General features: G+C 43.3%; 1 protein-coding gene across 4 annotated transcripts in view; it reads right to left on the bottom strand.

The window, feature by feature from the left end:
- Positions 1-22,538, bottom strand: part of TNS3 (tensin 3) — a 515,174-nt gene that overhangs the window by 173,727 nt on the left and 318,909 nt on the right. For all 4 annotated transcript variants that reach the window (XM_069730367.1, XM_069730368.1, XM_069730369.1 and 1 more), the window contains 4 exons: positions 16,386-16,450; positions 12,900-12,983; positions 11,707-11,819; positions 8,123-8,183 (listed from right to left, as the gene is read on the bottom strand). In XM_069730367.1, coding sequence (XP_069586468.1) covers positions 8,123-8,183; positions 11,707-11,819; positions 12,900-12,983; positions 16,386-16,450 — 323 coding nt within the window. The remainder of the gene's footprint in view (positions 1-8,122; positions 8,184-11,706; positions 11,820-12,899; positions 12,984-16,385; positions 16,451-22,538) is intronic.

The following is a 22,538-nucleotide window of genomic DNA, read 5'->3' as shown; positions in this document are numbered from 1 at the left end:
GGTCCCATCTTTGCAGCTAAAACAGCTCCCGCACACTGGGAAGTCTTTCCACTAAATTTTGGAGAATGTCTTTGTGAATTTTGGCCCATTAATCCAGAAGAGCACTTTGGAGGCCTGTGTCTCAATCTCCAGTCTAGTCCATCCCATAAAGAGTTTCCTGGGGTTGACACACGGCTTCGTGTAGATCAGTCAAGATTTTACACACTAAACTCACACACACATGCCTTTATGGACCTTACTTTTTGAACTAGTACATAGTCATTGCAGAACAGAAAAAACCTTTGCTTCCACCTTTGTGGGAACAGTTTGACATATAATTGTCCAAAATATGGTGGTATGCGGAAACAGCTTTTCTTCAATGGAACTAAGCGGATTACCCGATTATTATTACCCTTCATTGAGATTAAGAGGCCTACACCATGCCCTGAAATATCTCTTCTCCATAAACTTTTTAAGAGTTGGCACAATGCAATTAGGAAGGTAATGTTCTCCTGGCATTTTCCAAAACCCAGACACATTCATCAAACTGCTAGAACAGCGATTTACCACTCCAAAGAATCCATTTCCTCTGGTAAAAGGGGTGGCATGCTTTAAGTCACTTCATCCAAAACTTTACATTGTGCTTGGTGATGTAAGGTTTGCATAAACCTGCTTGGCCATAGAAACCAATGCCATGAAATTCCCTAGGCAGAGTTTTTGTGCTGATGCTAATGTTAGAGGCGTTTTGGAGCTCTGCAGTCATTGAGTAAGCAAGGAAGGCATTGGTGAATTTCATGCACTATGTGCCCGAGTACTCAACAACCCTGCTATAACTTTACTGCCACTTCACGACTGGCTTCTGGAGTTCCTAAATGCTTCAACCTTCCAATAATTGTTCTTTAAGAAATATGTCACCAAATTTGACCTAAACTATTAATATGGGCATACAGGTTTTATAGTGCTGAAAACAGTTCTCCTTCCATGTCTCAAATCTGATGCCTTGTTGTTGAGAAATCATCTTTAATCACTTTATATTAATTACCTCTTCCAGGCTCTGGGGAGGACGCTGCCTGGAACATAACTCTGCCTCCAGAGATTATAAATGAAGGGGGAGATATCAGTGAGACACGTAACAGAACTGGAGAAATTAACCTTGTCTTCTTGCAAACACATTTTCAGCTTCTCTCTGAGCTCGGCTGTATTGTAGCAATGTTACAGCCCTGTCTGCCTGTGAGATGGAAGCTGAAGCTGTGAGGAACCTGCAGATGTGTCCGGTATAATCACACACAGCTCTGCAGTGAGATCAGGAGAGGAGAGGACGGCCACCACACATCACAATGGTAACAGCCCCTTCATGTAAAATAAGCTCTGGGGGCAGAATTCTATTCCAGGCAGCGTCCTCCCCTGAGCCTGGAAGAGGTAATTTATATAAAGTGATTAAAGATGATTCATCCACAACAAGGCACTTGATATGAGAGATACACAGGCATCACTCTCCTCAAAGTCTATAACCTGTGCCCATATTAATAGTTTAGATCGGTCAAATGCGGTGACAGATTCCCTTTAAGACCCCCATACACATTAGACTAATGTTGGCTGAACTCAACAATTATTGACAGGTTTGGCCAACTGTCTAATGTGTATAGACGCGCAGGCTGACTGTTGGCGCTCCTGTGTATGGCAGAGTCAGCTGAGATAGCGATTAACCAAATGATTGGCTAAAGCATCGTTAGGCCGTCAGCCATCTAAAGTGTATGGCCAGCCTTACAATTGATATTGGAATACTTAGAAGGTAAGAAATTTCCCAAACTGACTTGTTCCATCACGTGCCACACTCAAATTCAGTGAGCCCTCTACAACAAGCCATTCTTTTCCAAATATTAGGAAGAATGCATGATTGGATGTTTGATTTTACACACCTGTGTGACAGTGGCTGAATGAAAAAATCCGAAAGCAATGATTAAAGATGTGTCCCAATACCGTTACACATATAGTAAATGTACAAAATTATCTACATAGTATGACTCGGAGCTACAAATAATTTCTAAAACTAACACTTTTTAATAGAAGTATCTGGGTTCCACAAATATAGAAATGTCTAGTTTTTGTGTAAGGTACAATAAAAAGTAATTCAAAGAGATGAAATGATAGCCATCACCCTTTCAGGATATTCCCACCAGAGAATAGTCCCAGGCTGCTCCCTTGGTAAGGTGTGCATGTAGACACGCTCGCTCTCATCCTGCAAGATGCATGTGCCAGCTCAGAAGAAAACGCTTCCCTTTCCCGAAGAACTTCGCACTACCTTCATTTTGCCAGCTACAAGGGCAACCACAGTACTGACTGAGTGCGGCAACAGAAATGGGTTTGCATGCTGCATGGACTGTATGCACTTCTGGAAGGAGACGTGTTTTTTTAGGCCGACACAGTAGACATGGCGAAACAAAGGAGAAGCCTGTGAATATTCTCTGGAGTAAATGGCAGACACAGTGGAAGACTGAGGAGTATCATGTTATAACACATGTGGTACAGAACTTTGTATAAAAGCAAATATACAAATGACATTACTAAATGTATGTAGATGTGAGGGCCATGGACGCTTCTATTAGAATCTTTACTGGAGGTTTTATAAGTGACATCTCCAAGGCACAATGCATAAGTAATCTACATAGATACGTGTTTATAAAGTAAATGTTCAAGTCTATTTGGAGGGATTGGGTGGTATTGTAACTTTACTGATCTTTATTGTTTTTGATTCCTTTTTTGTAAGGGAGTGGGGTGGGTTTAACGGAAAACAACCATAACTTTTAATATGTTAATCAAACAGGTATGACTATGGCAATACCAATTGCATATACTTTTAAGATTTGCATCATACATGGATTTTTGGTTCAAAAGTTCTATTAACCATTCATATATATCATGAGGAAGGACTCCTGTTTTGGGCTGTTCTCGCTGGTCCTAATGAGCAATGAAGCATGTGTACTGTGTCTTCAGGCTCGCCCAGACAAGCGTATTGTACGGATGTGTGCTGTCTGAGTAAGACTCGGACAGCGTACTGGGCACTTTTATTCAATGAGCCTGTGCAATGTTATTCAATGAGTTCATTTTTACATGGATTTGGGAATGATGGTCTTGAAGGACTTTTCTTTCAGCCATGTTGCTTTTCCAGTACCATCGGGTTACTAGTAACATACATACTCCCTATTTTTCCTTTGTCAGATTAAAAATGGATGTTTGTTTTTTTGCAGAATAAATTGAAGCTTCTATTAGTGCTAATTTGATAATACAGCCTTATATAACAGCAACACATGTTATAATACTTAACCCCAATTAGGTCCACACAATCATGTGTATAAATATAGCGGACTATTGTGACCCATCATCACAAACACATATCCATAACTACAAAACAGATGATACTCAGGTGTATCTTAGTATAAAAGAATAAATTTTATTATTAAAAACACAGAAAACAAGGGTAAGGGGGAATAGTCACACAAAATTTGTCACATAAGTAAAATGCAAAAATGTGGCCACACTAGGACCTAAACCAGTGTCTAGGAGGTATCAATATTAATCCAACCGTAAATCACAATAATATGTCATACCAAGTATATTCAATCGTCTATTACCTCCATCATATCCCTCAAGAACACCGGGCCATAATAATTCATTAGTCTAAACCATGTCCAAAAATCAACAGGCAGGCTAAGTGCACACAGTATAATAAATAACAATAGTTACCGGCAGTTCAGGAGATATAGCATGGATCAGTTCCAGCGCGTCCGCCCCGACGCACGTTTCGGACCTTCCTTCCTCAGGGGGTTTGCATCTCACTAATGTGGATCTTATTTATACTCTTACCGCCACTATTGCGGCTTGGATCAGCGTCCCACATGACCAGAAGTGACGTTCCTCTTCCTAGAATGACACGCACATCTCCATGCCAACCGCGACGCCGGGCGGCGTCATGTAACGTGACGGCAGGTCCTGTAGGACACCACCATCTATGATGAGATGCTGAAAGCCACCCGGTGTAGCGGAGGAAGGCAGATGCGCGCGTACAGGTCAGGAACGTCATGTCTCAGTGCTGGGAATCATACGAGCGTCACCCGCTACATATTAGAACCGAATCACCTAATAACAATAACACAATACTTATAGCAATATAAACAAGAACACCAGTGACATTAACTTCTGATATTTAGTAGAGGCATAGTTTCTGTTCTTCAAGCCATTGGGTCCAATAGTCCATTAAAGCACATATTAAATTCATTCTCCATTATATCATACTTTCAGTAGCTGGACATAATATGAAGTAGGATGGCAAATGGCGCTGATGATCAAACCACATAAAGATAAGGGGCCAAACTGTAATACGCTTATAAAGTAATAACTACTACTGTTAAAAAAATAATAAAAGAATTAATTAAAAACATATACACATACCAGGTGACATTTCAATGTGCAACAAGAACCATGGTCACAGGTATACGGAGAGATGGGACACAATTCATAGAAATGGGCCAAAGCTTATATTTTCATTGAGTCCAGATGGATGGACTGTATGAAGAGTCCAAATCCACCTGAACTCCATCTGTGCTAGTCTATTTGAGGTTCCACCACCCCAGATACCAACCTCCAATTTATCGATCGCACGAACCCTAAGGAGACTCCGGTCACAATTGTGATACTCTTTAAAATGGCGTGGAAGGGTCTTCAGCGTGGATGTGTCCCACCTGGGTCGCTGCAGCCGCAATACCACGAACATGCTCCCTAATACGCACCTTCAGCTGCCATGTGGTCAAGCCCCCATATATTTTATTGCACGGACATACCGCATAGTAAATCACATTTTTGTCCGTGCACGAGATTCTTTTCCTAATCTCAAACTGTCGAGAGCCACTTGAGTTTGTAAAGGTATCGCAACGATCAATATTGGGGCAAGCCACATATCGACCACAGGGGACTCATCCACACCTATCTACCGGTGCTTCAAGAAAAGTAGTTCTAGGTTCCCCTACATAATGACTATGGACCAAATGGTCTCATAGATTCCTAGACCGCCTAGCTGTAACAGATGCCTTCTCCGGTAAAAACCTCGAGATGATGGGGTCGGCCCTTAGAATATGCCAGGACCTCTCTAATGCCCTTCTCATGTGTGGAAAATGAGAGTGGAAACTGGTCACAAAGCGAACAATATCCTGATCTTTGTTATCCTTTGCCCCGTATAATAGAGCGTGTCTTGGCCTATTAAAGGCCTTCTTTATTTTACGGTTGCTATAACCCCATTCAATCAATCGATGTCTCAAATCTTTGGCTTGTATCATAAAATCATTATCCGTCGAACAGAGTCTGCGAAGACGCAGAAATTGTCCAGTGGGGATAGATTGGATCATATGACCAGGATGGGAGGAAGTGGCGTGCAGAAGCATGTTGGTGGAGGTAGACTTACGGAATATATCTGTTTGTATCTCACCCTGGCTATTCCGCTTAAGTTTAACATCTAAGAAATCTATCATGTCCCCATCATACTTATAGGTCACAAAGATGTTAAGATCATTCACATTCAGAGATGACATGAATTCTTGTAGTTGTTTCTTAGGTTCCTGCCAGATCAGCAAAATGTCATCTAGACATAGATCAAAACCGATATCAAGAGGAATGAGGGCCCAGCTCGCAAGCTTACAGTCTACGAGGAAAATGGGAGACACGAAAGTTGGATGGTAAACAATTGCTTTCGTTGTTCGGACCAGCCATAGTGTAAGAATCGGGTGTTCATATAAAGCTTCATAAACTGGTTTTCAGCCTAAGTATGTAACAGTACAGACACAGAGGGCTATTAGATGTAGGAAGCATGTGAGTCCCTTTGGATTCCATATAGTCTCCCTTCCAGCAATCTCCAATCTTTTTTAGGCATTCACAAAACAATGGTGAACCACACTTTTGTGCATGCCTAACAAGATGGGAAACCGCAGCAAAAAAGGCCACATGGAATTCAAATGGAATCCTTAAAGGGAACCTGTCACCCCTTTTTTTGAGATTGAGATATAAATACTGTTAAATAGGGCCTGCGCTGTGTGTTACTATAGTGTATGTAGTGTACCCCGATTCCCAACCTATGCTGAGAAACACATTACCAAAGTCGCCGTTTTCGCCTGTCAATCAGGCTGGTCTGGTCAGATGGGCGTGGTGACATCGCTCTTTTCTTCCCCAGCTTTCCGTTGGTGGCGTAGTGGTGTGCGCATGTCCAGAGTTCCGAATACCCTGCGCGCACGTGAAGCAAAAGCGCGCGTTCTGCGCTATTGCCCCTGTCATCGGTGGGGGCGGCCATCTTCCTGGGGCCGCGTGTGCGCAGATCGAGTGCTCTGCTGCACGGGGCTTCAGGAAAATGGCCGCGGGATGCCGCGCGTGCGCATTAGAGATCGCGGCGGCCATTTTCCCAAAGCCGAGTTTGCATCTCGGCTTTGGGAAAATGGCCGCCGCGATCTCTAATGCGCACGCGCGGCATCCCGCGGCCATTTTCCTGAAGCCCCCTGCAGCAGAGCACTCGATCTGCGCACGCGCGGCCCCAGGAAGATGGCCGCCCCCACCGATGACAGGGGCAATAGCGCAGAACGCGCGCTTTTGCTTCACGTGCGCGCAGGGGATTCGGAACTCTGGACATGCGCACACCACTACGCCACCAACGGAAAGCTGGGGAAGAAAAGAGCGATGTCACCACGCCCACCCGACCTGACCAGCCTGATTGACAGGCGAAAACGGCGACTTTGGTAATGTATTTCTCAGCATAGGTGGGGAATCGGGGTACACTACATACACTATAGTAACACACAGCGCAGGCCCTATTTAACAGTATTTATATCTCAATCTCAAAAAACGGGGTGACAGGTTCCCTTTAACATTACAGTTTATTGCTCCATTGGAGGTTTTGTCAGAATCAGAATACAGCAGGGGGTGCTGATTGGGTGAAAGATGGAGTGTCCTCCCTCTGTCAACCATCCACATGCCATTGTTGCTTTTGACCGCTAAATTACCAAGATTGTGGCCAACACAAAAAGGGGTTATGAAGGGGTTAAAAGGATTAGCCCCTTAATATATTTCTTTTTTGTTATGACCAACGTCTAGCTTTATTTAAAATTTGCATGTTAAAATACAGCCTTAATTGGTGCAACCCTTTTCATGTGCCCTTTTATGGTACATGATGATCATAGAGTGCTCCTCTCCTTACAAGGGATATCCACTACTAGACAACCCTTTATTAAAATCCCCAAGATGCTGCATAGTTTCAAAAAACATAGTTACCTTCCAGATGGATGCCCTGAGTCCTGGGTATACTGTGGCCTCCTGACAAACAATGTGACGAACATGCTGCTGACTGCAAAGCTAACAGGACATTGTTTATGTCAGGAGATCAGAAGGGTACAGAGGGTGCACGAGCTTTGCCCCTCCAGTAGGTTAATATACATTTTTATGTCTGATTTCATGTAGAATCATGGGGACATTGATAAGCGAGTTGTCCAAGTGACAGAGGGGCCTCTGCAATGAAAATGTATAGTCTGCTGCAGCTTCTCCAACTGACCAAAGCGGTTTTACGGGGGTTTATAAGAACTGCAAAGCCTTAGCTGATGAGACATCACAACTTTGGGGTGATAACACTTTCGCTATTAACATTTCACAACTGTGAAGATGGTTAAAATGCCTACAATGTTTGTATCATTTTTCAGATAATAAAATATAAAAACCATTATGACTGATAGAGCAAAGGTAATTCCCACCCCTGCCTCCAAACTATGGATAATAATGATAGTCATTTACCTATAGAAATACATAGGGAAATGTATAAATTATACATTTATACAATCTACGGTATATTTAAAATTTGGAAAATGCGGAGCTGAAAATTCTAAGAGTTAAGAGGAAAAACAAACCCACGCTGGGAGTCTGAACACAAAGAAGCGTCTATTGTAACTAAATGAGCAAGTACTTCAGTACATGGCATTTGAAGATTTCTCTCTTTTTAAAAAAAAATTAAATGACAAATGGTAAAAGTCACAAACAATATAAAAAAAATTCCACAGACCTCAAATACCATCTACATTAACCTTGTTATTCTGGAGTATTTAAGACAGAAATTACTTACTATATTCCTGATGTATACACAGGTTGCATTGCCTGGTAGATTTTTATGAAAGGTCGACATACTGCAACAACAAAAATGTAACATTAATGTAAAGAGTGTAAGGGTGTATGTTGCGGTATAATGGCACATTCATGCTGAACGGGAATGTATCCCCAGATAATGACATATTACTATCATCGCAGCTACCATAAAGCACACACACATCCTGCCGTGTACAGAGACAATATAAGCTTACAGTGTAAGGCTGGTTTCACATTAACGTTTAAAAACGCAACGTTTTAAACGCATATGCATGTGGTGAAAAAAACGCGTTTAAACGCGTTTAAACGCTGCGTTTTTTAGACGCATGCGTTTTTTGATGTGTTAAAACAAACGCGGCGTTTTGACGTGTTTACATGCGTTTTTTCCTGCGTTTGCATTTTTGAAACGCATGATGAGAAGTGTGTGACAGCTGCTAATCATCAAAATCAACTAGAAAACCCACTATAAACAGAAATAGCTAGGGTTAGGGTTAGGATCCCTTAGTAACCTTAGGGATCCTAACCCTAACCCTAGGGATCCTAACCCTAACCCTAGGGATCCTAACCCTAACCCTAGGGATCCTTAGGGTTAGGATCCCTTAGGGTTAGGGTTGGGGGGTGGCTTATCAGTGTTTATTCTTGCGTTTTTCTATTAAAAGGCATGCGTTTAAAAACGCATGCAAACGCATGTGCTTAAAAACGCATGCGTTTACATAGACAGCAATATGTTTTTTTGCGGCAAAAAAAAACGCATGCATTTTTAATGTTAAGTATAGGGAAAAAAACGCATGCATTTTTTTGCACAAAAACGCAATGGCAAAAAACGCAAATATGAAACAAGCCTAAGTTTACAAAATGGAGCCGCTTCCTCCCCCTCACCTCTACATAGTTCAACAGCACTTCAATGGACACCAGCCCAAACCTGATCCTCAGTGAACCTCTCTGATTTCTGCTCCCTCAAGACAGTTCATTAGTGAACTGAAAGTAATAATTATTGCACATAGCATGAGGGGAATAGCGGAGGAGAATAAAGGTGGGCTTACACTTTGACTGCCAATTGGCTGTGTTTGCCGATAGGTAGTCATACCTGCCTGCTTAGACAAGCCGAGAGCACTTCCCATTAGCAATAGATTGTTGTGTGCACGTAGATTGTCATGGTCCTCGGCAGCACGTGTCCTGTTTACACAGGAGAATATGCTGCTGAGAATAATGATTTTTATGTAAGCTTTTTTTAACCTATACTTATATATTTTTTTTTTAACCCTATACTTTTCAACCTAGAAACTCTCATTCACGATAATCAGTGAATGTAAGTGCACATTTAGTGATTGACGATTTGAGAAAGTGGAAATTTTCAGTTATAGGAAATAAGTTTCTTATCTTCACTTGTATTACTGACTTACGCAAAGTTCGTTGAAATAACAAAAGATATTCTGTTTGAACTGTAACAAAAAGCAGCAGATTCTCAGATACATCCAGAGATAATGAACAGTTTACTGTGTCTGCTCCTTAGCGACAGACGGCCAGCTGTAACACTGCCGACAGTGACAGCTGATGGCTCGGCGTATGGCTGAACACAAACACATAACTGCAACTGGGCAGCTCTCAGCGTGACTGAACACATGTTGTATGTCAGAGGATTTGTCAGGGGATACAAGAAGGTCTACTCCCCCCTCTAGATTACCAAACAGATGTATACACTACCAACACTAAGGGACACAGATGGATACGATGAGCGATCAGAAGAGCTGTACGGCATGTTACACTAACGCCTTAGCGTATTCTGCCGGTCAAGATGGCGCTTGTTGGTACATATTAAATACAGATATCGCAAATCACAAATTTAAAAAGACCTGCCCAAGTTAATTTATAGAGAGTATTCTGTGGTTCTGCTCTGTCTGGTGATGAGAAATATCGTAGATTATGGATTTAGAAAGTTGGCTTCGACTTTACAGGTGTTTTTTTATTGTAGTACACTGCTGTTCGAAAACATTCAAAATGGCGTGATGTGGAGAATTGGTGTCCTCAGCCTTACATTACACGCACAAGTTGCCCCCAGAAGAAGCTGGCAGCAAAACGCGCATGGGGGTGGGTGGACGCCGAGGTGACCTCAGATAACGGAGCCTTCTTAACTTAACCCCTACCAGGTAAATGAATTAAGTCACCAAGCACTTTATTTCCATCGGTCTCACCGTGTCTCGCCGTGATGCTGGGGGTAATTTAGCATTCAGGGCTGCTGTCACACTGTTGTAGATATTAAGTTAAGAGGGCAGCCCCGAGTTTACACACCTATAACATAGCACCAGTAGAGTGGAGAGTCCCATGGTTTTTACTGTTTATAGTAAGGAATAACATACGGTAACAATAGTGAGTCAATTATGATCCAATAGTGCAGTGATTATGTCAGTGTACATTACCTGATTTATCCCATTAATCTATGGCTCCCTATGGCATTTTTTTGATAGTGCAAATAACTACAAGTATATATATTATACAGTACTCTGAGTGACACCTCTTAGCGTCCCTTTTTGTGACATCTCTGCTTATTTTATTATCATGTTTTAATGAATTATAAAGTCTAATTTTTATTATGGATCTCTTCAGTACTTGACCCATTATTTGGTTCGAAGTGTAATATGTGTATCTGTTGAAGTGCCTAAAATAACAGTCTTGGACCTTTCTGTATAATTAAAGATACCATATGTGTATTTTTTTTGTTTTCTTTTTAATGGGGCAAAAGGAAAGAGATATGAGCTTGCGTTTTGTTTTATTTTTTTTCCATATTTTTTTTAAAACTTTTCTTTCCCCTTTTTACTAGATTACTGATTTACTGGATTAAATCAGCTGTCATGTGCCAGGAAAAAGAAGGGACGTGACAAATGATGCAAGTTTATGTCATATGTCGTGATGGGGTTAACGCTGGAGTAGTGTTTAAAGCAATCTTTAGGAAATTTGTAAACTGTATGTTCTAACTTTACTTGTACTAAACTTTCAGATATTTTCTCATCTATTGTCCACAAATGACTGCTTATAATCTTTTACAGAACCTGGCGGTTGTAGAACATTTCGGAATATGCTGCCGTGTGAACAGGCGGAATAACACCATTTCTGGTCGTTGTATGACTTGCATCCTGCCTATTTCACCTCTGCAGGCTCCATCTATAATTTTGCAGTAGTCTCTGACCTAGTGGGTGAATAGTATCGTGGAAGACATTATACAACAGTAGTGAGCAGTGTGGCTGTTAATCCAGCATTGAACTGAAATGCATTCGCTGAAAGTTGATACTCGATTTTCCGGTGTCTAACCGGTCTCTCCATATTCGGAGTGTCCCTCACTCTTTCCTCCCCTCCCATAGACTGCAGTATTCTTTGACCAAGTCGGATTGGAGCAGCACTTCAGAGTATATAACAAATTCAGGACGTCCAGGAGTGGGCTAGAAGTAGCTTATAACTGGAGATAGGAGCAGATTTGTCTGATAAAATGGATCATAAAGTTTGTTTTATTATTTTGTAGTTAATTTATTAAAAGTTTGTTGAAACAGTAGTGACGATTTAGGTACTCACATCCACCTGCATCAAAATTAGGAATACCATGGAGAATGACGTAATGCAAAAACAGAGGGGTTGCATTCATCTTTTCCATCCCTGATAGCAGTCCATTCAGAAAATTGACATATCTAACAAAGGAAAATGGCATATTATTAACACGAGTCATGCATATTTATCCTACAGATATAGCAATGTATATCACACATTTGGATACTTTTTTTCATTTGGTGTATTTGGTAAAACTTGACTCTTCCAATTATAACAGATACTCATAAGTCTCCCAAAAAATTGGCAAATAAATATTTGAAAGAGATTAATACCAAAATTATTCTTGCTTTCCACTGTGTACTTACAAATGTGATATTTTACAGATGTCCGGTTTAGAAAAGGAGCCTAAAGGAGATGACCACTTCTAAACAAACCCTTTTGAATGGTCCAACGTTTTGAATGAATACAAACAAAATAAAATAAAGATACTTCCCTCCTACCGCCACTGCTGCTCCTCCACTCCGAGTAGTGTCCATGAGCAATCTTGTGACACTGGTTAAGTCACGTGATCACTGCAGTCTATCAGCATCAGCTGATGGGCTGCAGCCTTCACAGTTCCATTATTAAGGCTCGCTCACACTGGCGTATAATATAAAGGAGTGCAATGCAAGACAATCTATCATTGCACCCTGCCCAGTGTTGTTGAATGAGGCAGAGCAGATCTGTGAATTTTATCTCATGCCGAAACGCCGTGAGAAAAATAATTGCAGCATGCTGCAAGTGGCAGCCGATATTGCACGGCACACACACATACAAGTCAATGGGTGTGTGCAAAACATTGGACTGCTCTCGGATGTCATCTGAGTGCAGTCAGATACATGCAGAGACAGGCAATGGAGGAGATGGAGACTTTTCCTCACCTGTGCTGTGATTCACACATGCAAGCTGACCGGAGCACAGTAGAATGACTCCTGGCTCACGGTTGCAGCAGAGTTTTAACAGCGTGTCATTTCCATATCACATTGGATGCTATAAGCTAATGTGAACCCTGCCTTAGTCAAACAGCGGGAAATCAAAATTGGTTATCTAGATAAGGATAAAGCATTTAAAGTCTAAGCATACAAAGACGTGAAGTCTTTTTAGAATACATATTAATATATTGCATTGATGCGCACTTTGAGGTTACATGATCACATCTGCTACATCACAAAAACACCCACCTTATTTGAGATGGCTGCATAAGTAATGATAGTTTATCATCAAAAAACTTCTTCATGGCAAAACGATCTAGAGCTTGGTCAGCGCTGAAAAGAGACAGGAACATTTACGAAGGAATAAGTTACTGCGCATTTTTAAAAGAAAACAAATTAAGTACCGTAATTAATCCCAGAAAATTCAGACATTTATAAAGAAACTAAAAGTTACAGTGGGTAGGTAAAGTATTCCGGCCCCTTTAAATTTTTCACTCTGTTTCATTGCAGCCATTTGGTAAATTCAAAAAATTAAATTTTTTTCTCTTTAATGTACACTCTGCACCCCATCTTGACTGAAAAAAAACAGAAATGTAGAAATATTTGCAAATTTTAAAAAAACAAACTGAAATATCACATGGTCATAAGTATTCAGACCCTTTGCTCAGTATTGAGTAGAAGCAGCCTTTTGAGCTAGTACAGCCATGAGTCTTGGCCACATTCATGTTTCCTTCAATGACATCCAGTCGTCCTGTCCCTGCAGCTGAAAAACATCCTCATAGCATGATGCTGCCACCACCATGTTTCACTGTTGGGATTGTATTGGGCAGCTGATGAGCAGTGCCTGGTTTTCTCCACACATACTGCTTAGAATTATGACCAAAAAGGTCTATCTTCATCTCATCAGACCAGATAATCTTATTTCTCATAGTCTGGAAGTCCTTCATGTATTTTTTAGCAAGCTCTATGCGGGCTTTCATAGGTCTTGCACTGAGGAGATAGTACTAATAGAGAACCATGTGAACTACTAAGACTACTTTCACACTAGCGTTGTTTTCAATACGTCACAATGCATCGTTTAGGGGAAAAAACGCATCCTGCAAAGTTGTTTGCAGGATGCGTTTTTGCCCCATAGAGTAACATTGCCGACGCATTGCGACGAATTGACACACGTCGCAAACCGTCGTGTGATGGTTGCGCCGTGTTTTGGCGGACCGCCGGGAGCAAAAAACTTTAAATGTAACGTTTTTTTTGCTGCCGACGGACCGCTTTTTCCGACCGCGCATGTGCAGCCGGAACTCCGCCCCCACCTCACAATGGGGCAGCGGATGCGCCGGAGAAATGCATCCACTGCCTCCGTTGTGCAGCGCATCAAACGCTAGCGTCGGAATCTCGGCCCGACGCATTGCGACGGGCCGAATCTGACGCTAGCGTGAAAGTAGCCCAAGGATGGTGCCGTAGTAGGATCCCACACCATGAACTAATACAAAATAAACTAGGCACTCAACTGAAGGATGATTTTTTTTTTTACTTTTAATGTAGGTAGTCAATGCAAAACGTTTCGTGCGCATTTGGCCTTTATCAATAACAAACTATACAGGAGTGTCAGGGATTCGTGGCAATACTGTGGATTTTAGTGAGGCACGTCTTGGTATGGTCATTTTCACAAGGGTATGAGGCACTTAACACTAGAAATCCCAGCTATTTCTTCCATCTCATTTGGACTCGGACTGTCCCACAGAATCTAATATCCAGCAAAACAAGTAACAAGTACGGTATGTCAATTTAACACGTCTAACCCTTTTATGTACAAGAAAGTAAGAAGTGTCCATCTTTACCCAATGGAATAGCGGTGCACATGTGCAAGCTTATGGGATGCTCGGGAAAATAGGTGATCTGAATGAGATGTCGGCTATCCAACGTCAAGCATGTAACGGACAGTACATGGATGCAACACAGGTGTCTGTTATGTGCTGCCAGTTCCTACCACAGAGCCACTCAGAAGAAATGTATAATTGGACCAAACATGGAGCGCACTGCTCCCCAGCCTCGCCACTTCCTGACTGCTGGGCACTGCTGTTTGATTGACTGTTCAAGTCAGCTGCATAATTGCGCTGCTATCCTGCACTGTACGTGCTCTGATGCTTTCATATCGGGCAGCTTTTCCTCTGCATAACTGAAAGCATTCTGGGACCAAAGCTTTATGGGATCTGGAGCTAACCCGGCACCCCATCGATCTCGGCCAGCTTCAGTGCAGTACTTACAAGCTCAGCACCAAAGAACTTGTAAACACTCTGCATGCTCGCCCACTGCTTCCTGGTTCTAGACAGCAGCAGTGGATGCTTCCTTTGATAAATATATAAGTCACCGAGATTTTGCTACCCCATCCAAGAGCAGTATAATATGGGGCAGAGGCCATGACTCCAGTGATGTGCCACTTACTGTCGGCTTGCTGCAGTTTTGATAAAATGACAGCTTTATCTGCTGCAGATCTAGCAGTTCTCTAAATCCTGAGCTCTGTATAACGCTAACAACTGACTGGCAGCTTTCTGTGTACACTTTGCATAGGCAGAAAAGTGGGGATAGGGTTATACAGAGCTCATGGATATGGAGGACTACATGGCAGCAGGTCAACTAGTCCTCACATTAGAATCTACAGACTGTGATTGTATCAGAACAACTGCAAGCAGCTCACTAACCAATTCATGACTGGAATCAGGATATCTGTGTCTAAAGTATGCTTCTAAGAATAGGAGGCAAAAACATGCTGACAGATTCCTTCTAATAATAAAATAAAGGAAAAGGTAATTGAAGAACAAGGCTACATCTATATACATAATTGTCTAAGGTGTACTTCCGTCTGTCTGTCCTTCTGTCACGGTTATTCATTTGCTGATTGGTCTCGGCAGCTGCCTGTCATGGCTGCCGCGACCAATCAGCGACGGCCACAGTCCGATTAGTCCCTCCTCTACTCCCCTGCACTCACTGCCCGGCGCCCACTCCGTAATCCCCTCCACTCACACAGGGTTAATGGCAGCGGTAACGGCCCGCGGTGTAACCGCTGCTATTAACCCTGTGTGTCCCCAACTATTTACTATTGATGCTGCCTAGGCGGCATCAATAGTAAAAATATGTCATGTTAAAAATAATAAATAAAACAAAAAACCCGCTATACTCACCCTCCGCCGCCTTTCTCGCTCCTCGCCACGCTCCCAGGACCGCTCCACTGCAAGCGGCAGCTTCCGGTCGGTCCCATCCCAGGGCTGGTGTGCGACAAGGACCTGCCGTGACATCACGGTCATGTGACCGCAACGTCATCATAGGTCCTGCTCACACCAGCCCTGGCACCGGAAGCTGCCGCTTGCAATGGAGCGATCCAGGGAGCGTGGCGAGGAGCGAGAAAGGCGGCGGATGGTGAGTATAGCAGGACTTCAACGGGCTATAGGTGAGTATATGTTTAATTTTTTTTTTTAAGTCTCTATACTACGTGGCTCTGTGCTGGCCAATATACTACGTGACTGGGCAATATACTATGTGGCTGGGCAATATACTACGTGGACATGCATATTCTAGAATACCCGATGCGTTAGAATCGGGCCACCATCTAGTTTAAATAAATAAATTGCAAAGTTGCTTGTATTTACAAAAATGCTTTATGCAATCAAGACGACAGGAACAGCCTTCTAATGTAGGCATAATAAAACACTGAAAATACATGCATTTATGGATATTTACCTTGCAGATACATTAGTAAAGTGCATATATGATGATATCACTACTCCAATCCTTCCTTTTCCACCCTGAAGAGAAGGAACATAGACAGTCAAATGATTTGGATAGGTAACGACATTTGTGGGTATTAACACAAAGTGTAAATGGTTAACAATCCAATGTCTTCTTTTTAAAGAAGTATATTGCTTTTTATGAGTCATGAAGCTTAGGGCATACAGAACACCAAAGGCCATTCCACTATTATATGTGCATTACACAAGCCAGTGGTATGGGTTATGGAAACATATGGCATTCTTATGTCTTCCAGAAGTATAACCTGACAGATGACATCAAAATGGAATGAGAACCTTTGTTTTGAATGTTAGCAGGAATATTCCTCATACTAAAATAGGTCTGTAGGCTACATTACACAGGATGATTGCCTTAATGTCTTGGCCTCTTTCTGACGGGCATATAGCACCCTGTACAGAAAAAGGAGACTGCATCCAGGTAGAAATAATACACCAAATGAGTCACTACTAGTGATGAGCGAGCGTGCTCAAAGAAGGCGTTATCCGAGCAGGTTCGTGTCCTAATCGAGTATTGTAGCGTGCTCGAAAAATATGTTTGTGTCGCCGCATGTCTTGCAGCTCTTAGACAGCCATAAAGGCAATGAAAGGTTTGTTCTCCCTGGGATTTTGGATTGGAACAAAATGAGGGTAAAACTATCTCCTGGTCCCTATGGAATTTTGAATTGACCTTTGGTAAGAAGGCCGGGTTGTTGTTTTTTATTACTATGCCCTCCAGAATTGTAGTGTATGGAGGATCAATAGAGATAGCCTGGATCTCACTAATGCGTCGGGCCGACGTCAGGGCAACCAGGAGAACCGTTTTTAGGGTTAAGAGTTTTTTCTGATATGGAGTTAGGAGGCTCAAAAGGAGGAGAAGTTATGGCCTGGAGCACTAAATTTAGATCCCAGGTAGCAACATTTGGCCGAGGTTTAAATGGTCTGACTGTGAAGGAGGCTCGGATGAACCTGTACACCCAGGGGTGATCAGCCAATTTTTGATCAAATAAGGCGCCAAGCGCTGAAACTTGCACCTTCAGGGTGCTGGTAGGTAACCCCCGTTCCAGAACTTTTTGGAGAAGCTCTAAGACTTCCCTTATTGGGACTTTCTGAGTGGTGGTTGATAGGCGTCGGCCTGAGAACTCTAGAAATTTTTCCCAGATTTTTTGGTATTTACTGGATGTAGTTTTTTCCTGCTGGATAGCAGAGTAGAATCTAATGGAGCTGAGAAACCCTTTGCTAGAAGAAGCCCCCTCTCAAGTTCCAGGCAGTGAGATGTAGACTGTGTACTTGAGGATGGAACACTGGACCCTGGTGTAGTAGATTTGGCACATCTGGAAGGATCCATGGGTCCGATAGGGACATACGCCTGAGCCAGGTGAACCAGGCCCTCTTCGGCCAGAAGGGTGCGATCAGTATTATTCGTGTCCCATCCTTACAGATTTTCTTCAACACTATCGGTATTAGCGGAATTGGGGGAAATGCGTAGACCAGATGGAAGTTCCATTAGTGTAACAGCGCATCCACTCCTTCTGGGTTCTCTCGTGGGTTCAGGGAATAGAACCTTTCTACCTTCCGGTTTTGTTTTGTGGCAAAGAGGTCTATCTGTGGGATACCCCAAAGGGCACAGATTTCCCAAAAAATTTCCTGATTTAGAGACCATTCTTTCTGATGTAGTATATGCCTGCTCAAGAAGTCTGCGACAAGGTTGTTTGTTCCTTTCAGATGTATACTTGTCAATGATAGGAGGTGATTTTCTGCCCAAGAAAACAGTCTTTTGGTTTCTTCTTGACCTTGATCTTGACCTTGTTCCTCCTTGACGATTTATGTAGGAGACTGCCGTGCTGTTGTCGGACAAGACCACTAGGTGTTTCCCCTTTGATAATCTCTTCTGTCTGCAGAACTGCTAAACTTACTGCTGTTAGCTCCTTTAGGTTGGAGGATGCGGACTTCATCTGAGGATCCCATCTGCCTTGCAGAATCTGATCCTCCAAATGTGCCTCCCCCAGCCGAGAGGGCTCGCATCCGCGGTTAGCACCACTGGATTTTGGACTGACTATGGCACCCCGTTTTTTAAATTTTCTATTTTTAGCCACCAATCTAAAGAGTCCCGCACTTGTAGGTCCCTTGAATGCAATTGTGCCCACCGAACCGCTGGGATTGTGGCTGTCAACATCCCCAGAAGGGACATGGCTTCTCTTAACGAGATGGGCCGGCCTGATTGTGTTTGATTTATTTTTTGTTTTATGGTGTTGATTTTCCTGTCCGGAAAGATACATATTTGCTTGATTGAGTCCAGTTGAATTCCCAGGAATTCCTGTATCTGGACTGGAAGCATCTTTGATTTTATTAAATTGATCAACCACCCTAATTTGGTCAATAGGTCTCGTACTTTTGAAACTGCCATTACGCATTCTTCCTGGCTGTCCGCTACAAGGAGAAAGTCGTCTAGATAGGGTATTAGTAAGATATTTTCCTTTCTTACCAACGCCGCTATCTCTGAAATTATCTTCGTAAAGATTCTGGGAGCCACTGACACCCCGAAAGGGAGACATTGGTACTGTAGATGAGTAGGGATTTGATTTATTTTTACTACCAGTCTTAGGAATTGTTGATGAAGAGTCTAAGTCTGAATCATCATCAGATGGCAATTCCCCTGGTTCGCCTTCTGATTCCATGTCAGAGGTTTGGGCAGTTTTAGGAGGTAGATTTTCAGAGCTATGTAACCCATGCTGTTTCATTTGCTCCTTTACTGTGATTTTTACTTCATCCCTAAGGATAGCCTTTATATTTTGGAATAATGATGAGGACTCCTAGGCCACAGTCTTTTCTATACATAAACGACAGATCCGTTTGTCATAAGTTTTAGGGAGAGCTTTATCACAGAGTGCGCAGACTTTGTTTTTCTGCTTGGCCGTAACATTCCTCTCCTGCACAATATAATACAGAGATACTGAGTTACTGACATGTTATTTGCCTTACAAAGGCACTCACCCACCGAAACCTTTAGTACCACGGGGGTCTGTGGAACGTCCACTGGCACCGGCGATTTCGCAGTCGGGTCTGCCATGTTTGGAGAGGCTATTGGCACTGCTGCTTATGCCTTGCCTCTTAATATAGTATAGAGGAGAGAGCGGTGTCAGCGCCCCTGAACTTCCTCCCTCCCGGGAGTGTCAGCACAGCGCTCTACTCGGCGTGTGACGCTACCTCCGGTCGAACCCGGAAGTACTCCCATTCACCCCAGTGCCAGCCTAGTGATGGGACACGCCTCTGCTCCGGCCAGGAGCGGACATCGGGGAGCACCCAGCGGGAAGGACGCCATTACTGCAGCACCTGTGAGTAATGCGGCCGCATACGCTGCCAGCTGCTCCCACCGCGGGCCTCGGTCTCCGGACTGGCACCTCCAGAGAGCGATCCCTCTGGGTCGACATCGCAGGTTCCCCGCAGAAAAAGGAAACTAAACTGGGGAGAGAGGTGCCGCCCCCATCTTTAATCTCCTATGCAGGTTTCCTGTTCCTGGGGGGGGCTGGGACCATCTCTCACGTTAGGTGCCGTCATGGGGAAGGGAACCAAGTGAATGACTTCAGTATTGTCGATCACACTCGTTTAGTGGCCTGAGATCAGCGCATGTAAATACAGCAGAAATGCTTCGCAGGGAGATGAGGCAAGGATGATGACAGTTGTAGTTAGCACCCGGTGCCTGGGAATAGCGCTAACTCTACTGCTTTTCCCAGCCGCCAGAGCATTTAATTCTGGTATGTGTAATGCTTTTTAGGGTTGATGTCAGCTGCGTAATGTCAGCTGCTATCAATCCCTGGTGTAAGTAATGGAGAGGTGTCTATCAGACACCCCCACTATTAGCCCAGACATGGCGAGATCCAGCAACTCCGAAGAGCGGTGACTGTAGTAACAGTACCGCTCTTCACAGTCGCCGAGCTCAGCACAAGACCCGGAATATCCGAAGAGCAGTGATGTTACTGATGTCACCGCTCTTCAGAGTCACCGGGTGTCGTGATGCGCAGCGGAACTAAAAGTGGCTGTAGGCAAAGTTTATGGAGCATCAGAATGAGGTTCCATAGCCTTTGGTCATCTCAATTCCTTCATTATCTACGAGATCCAGTTAAGTAGGTAAAGTAGCGGTTTTTCAATTCTTGGTACTGCAACTCAAAGCAATAAATAGGACTGAGCTGTAATGCTGGATACAGCTGTAATTATATGTTATATAGTCGTGTTACACTCACCCCATATCTTGCAACCTACAAGTGTACAAAGATATTATACAGTCACCATGTGACAAGTGGGCCTGTGTAACTTCAAATGCCAGGGCTGAATTTTATAGTCCCTGTCCGGCACTGCCACAGGCAATTGCAGTCGATGCCTTAGTAATCTCTTTGTCCCAGTTCACTCTGCCTTATATCTCTTTCCACCTCTACTACTTCTACCCAGACTTCTCAAAAAGAGCAGGACAGAATATGTTCCAGTTATTCTCATTACTCCAGATTGGCTTAGGAGGGCTGGGAATTAGAATGTTATCAGTCTCCTTGTGGATCTCCCATTGGCTCTTCTGGACCGCTAGGGACATTTTGCCCGAATGATCATTCTTCCAACCAAATTTACAGGCACTCAGATAGGCAGTACAGCTGTAGAAGCCGTGATTTTGAAAACAGATCTGTCCGAAACAGTCATCCAGACTATGATTAGAGTTCAGAAGCCACCCTCATTGCGAGCCTCTCATCACACTTGGAGGACTTATTTTCACTGGTGTGAGTCTTACTTTTTGGAAGTGCATTGAACAGCAAGGTGGATTGCAGCTGAGGGGAAAAAGAAAAAAAAATTCTTTAAATCTTTAGCTTAGCGAGTGTGAACGAGCTGAGTGTGACCTGAGCGTAAGTGTGATCGGCGGTAAGTGTGACTTGTGATTCAGTGAAGAGGTATTTGGAAAGCCTTTAACAAATACCTGTGTGAATTGGTGTGAATTGCTGAATTGGGAGTAGCTATATTCACAATGGGTTAACTTAGGGTGAGGGCTTATAATTAGAGGTTTATAAGGGGCAGCTGTTTGGGGCTCAAGTCCTTTTTGGAAGTGCATTGATCAGCAAGGTGGATTGCAGCTGAGGGGAAAAAGAAAAAAAAAATATTCTTTAAATCTTCAGCTTAGCGAGTGTGACCTGAACGTAAGTGCGAACGGCGGTAAGTGTGACTTGTGATTTAGTGACTTTGGATTCAGGGAGTTTCCAAGGGAGGAATTACTGAATTGCTGTCTGTATTTTATTAATACTTTGCATTTGTTTTTTTATTTAACGGTTCTGTCTGGTGCAATCCCCACTTGGAAATGTGCTCCACTTGTTAATGCCATCCAGTGCACATCTTGCCACATGTATGCAGTCCTTGATTAGCCGGTCGAGGGTGCATACTGCTGTGTGAGATGTGAGCTCGTTGTACATTTGGAAGCCCAGATTCTGGATCTAAATGTGCAGCTGGCAACACAGATCCATTGACAACATGGAAAGGAGTCTTCTGCTCACTGAGCAGACGCTCAATGGGATAGATGAGGCGGGGGGTGGTAGGATGGAGCTGCAGGACGGTGAAGTAGCAAGCTGGGTGACAGTTAGGCTGCCGTCACACTAGCAGTATTTGGTCAGTATTTGCAAGCCAAAACCAGGAGTAGGTGATAAATGCAGAAGTGGTGCATATGGTTCTATTATACTTTTCCTCTAATTGCTCCACTCCTGGTTTTGGCTGAGGAATACTGATGTAAAATACTGACCAAATACTGCTAGTGTGACGGCAGCCTTAGAAGGCCGGGTAAAGGGAAGAGTGCCAGGGAGGCTAGTCCTGATCTGGCACACCCCAATAAGTTTGCTAAGTTGGCAGATGAGGGGGGTGCCAGTACAGGGGTAGCACTGCTGCAGCAAGGCATGTCCTCTGAAAGCCGGAGGAATGACTGCTCCAGTAAGGAGGGAAATAGGAGAGCAGGGCAGGCCAGACAGGTGCTGGTAGTGGGGGACTCAATTATTAGGGGAACAGATAGGGCAATCTGTCACAAAGACAGGAATCGTCGAACGGTGTGCTGCCTACCTGGCGCTCGAGTCCGGCACATCGCTGATCG

This window comes from Ranitomeya imitator, chromosome 6 (genome assembly GCF_032444005.1).
Source record: "Ranitomeya imitator isolate aRanImi1 chromosome 6, aRanImi1.pri, whole genome shotgun sequence".
Lineage (NCBI taxonomy): Eukaryota > Metazoa > Chordata > Amphibia > Anura > Dendrobatidae > Ranitomeya > Ranitomeya imitator.
The sequence above is the reverse complement of the archived record's forward strand: the minus strand, read 5'-3'. Positions and strand labels throughout refer to the sequence as shown.